At 58.2% G+C, this 6,645-nt stretch overlaps 1 protein-coding gene across 12 annotated transcripts in view; it reads right to left on the reverse strand.

The window, feature by feature from the left end:
- Positions 1-2,106: 2,106 nt before the first annotated feature.
- The window catches only part of ARHGEF10L (Rho guanine nucleotide exchange factor 10 like), a 178,935-nt gene continuing 174,396 nt past the window's right edge, over positions 2,107-6,645 (reverse strand). For all 12 annotated transcript variants that reach the window (XM_006145224.2, XM_014586547.2, XM_027770608.1 and 9 more), the window contains 2 exons: positions 4,829-4,951; positions 2,107-3,131 (listed from right to left, as the gene is read on the reverse strand). In XM_006145224.2, coding sequence (XP_006145286.1) covers positions 2,593-3,131; positions 4,829-4,951 — 662 coding nt within the window. In that variant the 3' untranslated portion in view covers positions 2,107-2,592. The remainder of the gene's footprint in view (positions 3,132-4,828; positions 4,952-6,645) is intronic.

A 6,645-nucleotide genomic window follows, 5' to 3' on the forward strand; every position in this document is an offset into this window, starting at 1 on the left:
GCCTTCATCCCCCACCTGGAAAACGAGGCAAGCGAAGGCAGCTGCTCTCATGACAACTAAATAAGCCAAGCACCCAACGCCTTTTGGTTATTATTACTCTTATCAACATCTAAGGCGAGCCGGCTCTCATACGCACTGCACGTCCTGCTCCGTCTGAGGCTCCATTTCCAACGCCCCATCCTCTCTGGCTCTGTTGTCAGAGACGAGCTGTTGACTGATATGATAATTTCACTAGAGGAGCAAAATCAGTCATTTTCCCGGTGATGGGATTTCACGGGCCCCATCAGATCTCCAGGTCTAGGCTCTAACAGACGCTCAGAGCTCGCGGACGCCAACTCCTGCACAGAAGCGGAGGCTTCTTACGTCTGCCTCAAGTCCTTAGGAACAAGGAGCTCAGGAACTTGGCAGTCACAGGGCTCCCAACGGAGGGCCACGCCTTCCTCGGACTTGGCACTGCGAGCTCTCGGTGATTCTGCAAGGAGTCCTCTGCCCCGTTCTAGGGAAGAGGCAACTGAGGCACGCGCTGAGAGCCACACAGCAGGGCTTTGGCAGAGTCGGACTCAAACTCGGGCCTATGGACCCCAGAGCCAGGCTCACTCCTCATCCCAGTACCTTCCACTCCTCAGTCACGGCCCCCAGAGGACTACCAGGATAAACACACCCACTGGGGGTCACATCAGGACAAGGCTCAGTAGCCAGCCTGAGCCCTGAAAGTGGAACGAGGGCACGTTACCCCACGTACACTTAGAAGCGGGGCAGGGCAGTGATCATTCCTCCCTTGGTACAAAATGGGAAACTGAGGCCCGGAGAAAGTGGGTCACCTCTGAACCATAGTTGGTCAGTGTGGGAGCCGGACCCTCCAGACAGTGGTTCCTTTAAACATAGCTTTCTGTCTCCCTCCTGGGGACCCCGGTTGGCCCCCTGCCCTCTGGGAATAAGCCAACCTCTACAGATCCCTCAGCTTTGTACAGGCTGCTTCCTCCTCCCCCCTTCCTCTGCAGAACATCTACCCCACGCCCACCCCAAACCTCACCCTCTGGTATTTCTGCCTGCTGTGGGCAGGGATGACAGCTGTTCATTCCCCCCTATGACTCCAGCAACTAGCACCGTGCCTGGCAGACAGCAGGGACCCAGGAGTTTGCAAAATGAGTGAGTGACTTCTCCAGTGGACGAGCTCTCACCAGTGATGAGGACCAGCTGGGATGCCCTCTCCCGGGTGGCTCTCCCTGGACCCAGAGCTTTAGGTGGAAGCTCTCACCGAGCTGCGTGGCCAGGCCTGGTTGAGAGCTTCGGCCCATCTCTGCTGGGGTCTGCCATGTTCTTCTCTGCACCCTGGTACTATGGCTACTGAATGTGGCTGGGAAGGTGGACGTGGACAGGGGGTGAGTGGACGGATACGCAGACCAAGGACAGAGAGGTGGGGGTGGGGGATGGAAAAATGCTACCCTTTTGGGCGATGGCTTTTAGTTTCGATTCTTCCCCTGAAGGCAGGTATGGAAACCTAGGGACAGGCTGAGCCAGGAGAGGGAAGCCAGGGCACTGCACACAGACCATGTCTACAAGGCACTTAACCTCCCTCAGACCCAGGGACAGCCCCCACCCCACCTTCTCCTGTCACCCACAATGACTGTCCCACCCCCACCTGGCACCCAACCTCCCGAGAAGCCTCCAGCTTCCCTTCCCTCCCTGGCTCACACCATTAGACACTAAGGCCTCCTGTCTCCAAGCCATTCCAGAGCCAGGTGACCCAGCATTTCTTCAAAAAACACTCAGAAAGGCAGCTCCCAGAGCCCCTTCTCAGGACGAGAGCGTCCTGTCAGGATAGAAGCGTCCCATCGGTGCTTCCCAGTTCTCTCCATTCACTCCACAGGGCCCGGAACGTGGCCGGGCGACCGCAGGACTGAATGTGGAATCTGATCTGATTTTAATTAATTTGAAAAGTCAGCAAGCTACATGTGGCTAAGGCGACCACACAGGACAGTGCAGCTCTAGAGCTGGCCCAGCGGCAGGCTGACCCTGGAGCCCGGCAGCTCCTCCCCCTGCCAACGCTGCCTCCCCGCCTCTTCCCATCACGCGGCGGGACAAAACCTCAGTCCAGGCACCAGGTGACTCTCGCCCTTTATTCCAGCCTCTCCCAGAGCTCCAATATGTACAGACTTTATTTATACACATATAATATACACCATATATACGTATTTATATATATTCACACACCAGCCCACACGCTCATATACTCACACGCACACATCCTTCCAGGAGGGGCGCGTGGCCGCCTTGGAGCCCCGCTTGGGCCCGGACGAGTGGTACTGGGCTCACCAGGCAGTTGTGAGGTTTTGTGTTTTTTGCTTTTAAAAAGAAGGCAATTTCCTCCAGATGCGTCCTCCCTCTCCCCAAACCGTAAGACCCCTCTCCGAAACACTCTAAACCTTTTTTTCTTTAAGAAGAGGTTTCCTCCATTCTGCCCAAGTAGGTACTGGAGAATACAGTCTGTAGGTCCAGGTGGATCGGTCCAGCCCCGCGCAGGTCCCTGGAGGACCGGCGCCCTGGAGGCTCAACTCAGGCAGGCCTGCAGCTGTACCTCTGGGGAGGGGGCTATAGCGTCAATGGCACCTGCCAGATGAGGAGGGTGCTGTCTGTCTCCCCACATGGGGCTGGCCTCCCGCCCCCGCCCAGGGCGTTGCCAAAGTTGCGGTAGCCCTGCCCGCCAGAGATGATGGCCATGGAGCAGATTTCCTTGCGGTGGGCGTCGCGGGCGCAGGGCCGGCTGCGCACCCAGACGTCGGGGTCGTCGGCCATCTCGTAGATGGAGCCGTCCTCCTCGCTGTGCTCCAGGGCTGAGCTGTCGCTGGGCGCGGGCTCCCGCACGGAGAGCAGCGGGCCGGGCAGGTGGGCGGTGGAGCGCAGGCGGTACTGCAGGAGGATGCCCTTCTTGCGGGTCAGCTCTCGGCCTGTTTGGCTGTCGGGTGCCGGCACTGGCTCATGAGCCGGCCCATCTGGCTTGTCCTCCTCGGCCCGCGGGCCCTCAGCCTCTTCCTGGTCGCTCCGCAGGATGTCGGGGGCCAAGATGCTGGTAGCCACCGCCAGGAAGGCCACAGGACCGCAGTGGCCATTGAGTGACACCATGCCTTTCCCTGCAGGAGACAGGGCAAGGGAGAGGCCCAGAGTATGAAGGGGGCACCCACTCATCTCTCCTGGAGAACTTTCCAGGGACTTTTTGGGGACAGGGGTGCAGATACCTACAATCTGTGCTGGCCCCCCGGAAGGCCATGGGCCTGGCTATGCCATGCTCCTGGGCTGCTTGCTTTGGGGAAGCAGAACAGGAGCAACCGTACGCATTTCCCAGGGGGAGCTTGGGCATGCAATTTCCAGCCTGGGAACTTTCTGTTTCCAAGCCTGTGCCCAGTCCATGGCCTGATCCTAGACAGCCTTCCCCTCTGACTGCACTTCCTTCCAGGCCCAGCTCAAGCTCCTAGTTCACTGAAGAGCGGCTCACTGCCTCTGTGCCCTGGCCCCTGGAGTACCCTTCCCCCATTACAGCTCCTGCACTTGGGCCAAGGCTGCCCCTGAGACCTCGGCTCCTGGAGGGCAGGGTCTCTGCCTGCTGCCTCTGTGTTTCCGGGCCCAGCCTGGGCAAGAGTCCTCCATAGATGCCCTGGGGGCCACCCCTACTGTGGTGGGACAGCAGGGAGGCTGCTGGACCCACAGGGGACCTTGGGTTCACAGCCTGAGGCCTCCCTCAGCACGGGGGTGTGTGCTATGATCTGGCTGCCTGAGACTAGGGGGCCCTGCCGGGGTGCCTATGTGTGTGGTTTGTCTCAGGGAAGGAAGAAAAAAACCTCCCAAATACTTTAAAAGGAAAAAAGAAAAATAAACAACACCTCTTGGATGAAGGAATGAAATCAAGGAAACAGGAAATATCAGAAGTTGGAAGACAGGCCAGCAGGTGGCACAGTGGGTGAGGCACTGGACCATGTGATCGACCGCAGACCAACCCAGTGGCTTGAAAATCACACCAGGTGCGTGTGCGTGCGTGCCCAAGATCCTGAGAGGAGAATGGAGGAGAAGGGACTGCAGCATGGCCATCCCCCCGGGGGGTGATTTCTCGCTTTCTGTCTCTCTGTCTCTCTTGCGATCTTACACACCCTATGGCAAACATCTCCCTTAAAAAAAAAAAAGAAAGAAAAGAAAAGAAATTGGAAGAGACTCTTCTTTAGCAAAGGCACCCACGACCTGGACAAGGATGGTCCACCCATTCAGGGGCTCCCCTTCCTCTCACCCCTGTTCTCCAGCAGCAGCTAGAGGAGACAACTTTGCTTTACTCAGGCGGAAGCAGGGCAGGGACCTGAGTTCCAGGATTCTCCCTGACCCCACCTCTATCCCTCTGGGCCCCAGGCCACAAGTCAGAGCAGACCTTCCTCTGCTCTGTGCAAACACATTTGTACGTGACTCTGTGAGGGACCAGGCCCATCCCCGCAGTGCTCAGGTATTTCTACTTCTGGAGCTAGGACATTTCCTATCTGCCGTGGAGAGTGAGCAGAGAGGACCCAACGCAGCCTCCGCCGTGAGTCGGGCACCTCGGCCGGCCCTCAAGCCATCTGGCCAGCAGGCACTCCTGTACCCATCTGCCACAGTAGGAAACTGAGGCTCCAGAAGAAGGCGGGAGTTAACGGAGCTGGGATGATTCAATCCCACCTGCCACCTGGAGACTGAGATCGCACTCCCACGCCGGGAGAGAGTGTAAACCCTGGGCACCTTACGCCCTCCCCACCCTGCCCCAGTCCCCTGCAGCTTACCCCCGGCTGGCCAAGAGCAGCTCCCAGAACCTCACCTGTGATCTTGGGGATGCCTTCCAGCCGGGGCACGGGCAGCAGGACGATGACCCCCTGGTCGGTGCCCACCCAGAGCAGACCCTGGCAGATCAGGAGACTGGTGACACACAAGTGCTTCTGGCCTGCAGAGAGAGAGGCCAGGTGAGCAGTGTCCCCAGGGTACAGCCCTGGACTCCAGTGCTGCGCAGCGGGGGGGCGGGGAGCGGCTGAGACACACAAGAAGCCAGCCACGTGGTGTTGTGATTAAGACCTGGGGCCTGGGGCTGGCCTGGCTGTCTCCGGGCCCTGGAATTCCCTGGCTGAGGGCACCCCCAACCCGGCATCAGTTTCTCTCACGCGAGTGGGAATGCGAGAGGATGAAATAAAGGAACACCGTGGACACAGCACTTGGCCCGTGAGCCCTCAGCTCACGGTGGCTGAGTGTCTGGGACATGCAGTAAACGGTCAGCCGAGAGCGGCCCATGCGGGACTCAGCCGGCCGGCTGGCTGGGGAGTGAAGTCCAGGAGGATCCAGAGATGAGGTTCTGATCGGCAAGGGGCAGGGCACAGGAGGTGCCGTAAGGGGCAGTCTGCCCCGCCCCTCCTTCCACGACATCTGCCCATGTGGCTCTTCTGGAGAGGATAGCCCACCCCGAAGGCCCTGGGCCCGACAGTGATCCGGACAACTCAAGCCAGAAACCAGCATGTTTTGATGTTGCTCCCAGTTCGTTTGTTCTGGGCAATTGCTCCAAATATGGTGCTGTCTCTTCATCCGAGCAAGAACGGTGCTGGCAGGGAGGGCGGTGGGGCCCCTCTGCCTTCAGAGAGGACGCACAGTGTGTCTGCCCAGCTCAGTGGCCAAGACAGGGCTCCGGAGCCAAGGAGCTAGGTTCAAACTGTGGCTCTGCCAGTTCCGTGCTTGGCGACCCAGGGCCAGTCCTAAACCTCTCTGTGCCATGGTTTCTCCATTTGCAAAAAAGAGATGATACTATGTCATGGCATGGTCCAAGAGTTAAACAAATCAATGGATATAAAACGATTTGCCAGGGTCTCACACGTGGTGAGCCAGTGTAGACCGGTGCCATCTGCTACCAAAGCCACTGCCCTGTTCTGAGCAGTTCTGATCAATGGGAGTGGGCCTGAGGGTGGCTGGGCATGCAGGGGGTCCACCTCAGAGGGGCTGAGAGAAGCAGAGTACAGGCCGCCAGCTCAGGGGCAGACACCCCCATCCACAGCACATGCAGGGCGGACAGGCTTCACTCAGCCCCTGCCTTTAAGGGCTGTCTTCGTCCAAAGCCTTCTGCCCCTCTCAGCTTAATTCTCTCCTCAAGAAAATCGAATCCATGCCTCGTGTCATGGCAATGACAGCGCCACTCTACACGGATGCTCCTCAACTGACGATGGGGTCACGTCCCGCTAAGCCACAGGAAGTAATCCCCGTCGCCGACTGCATGTCCCAGCTTGGCCTGGCCTATGTGAAGCGTGCTCAGAGCACCTCCATCAGTCTACAGTTGGGTAAACTCAAGGAACCGGGCCTGTTTAACAATCCGTACTGACTATCTCATGTAACGTACTGAACGCTGCACTAAGAGCGAGCAACGGCATGCCGTGAGGCCACTGAGGACAGGGCCTGCTGAATGCTTACACGGCGCGGATCGCTTTTGCACCCTGGTAAAATAGAAACATCAGTAAGTCGAACCATCTTAAGTTGGGGACCATCTTCATTCGAAACGAGGCTTAGAGAAGTGGTCGTCAACCCTAGCACGTGTGTGTGTGTGTGTGTGTGGGTGTGTGTGTGTGTGTGTGTCTCCCCAGGTATCTGGGGAGTTTGTTTATA

Source organism: Tupaia chinensis, unplaced genomic scaffold (assembly GCF_000334495.1).
Source record: "Tupaia chinensis unplaced genomic scaffold, TupChi_1.0 Scaffold000146_1, whole genome shotgun sequence".
NCBI classification, from domain to species: Eukaryota; Metazoa; Chordata; class Mammalia; order Scandentia; family Tupaiidae; genus Tupaia; species Tupaia belangeri.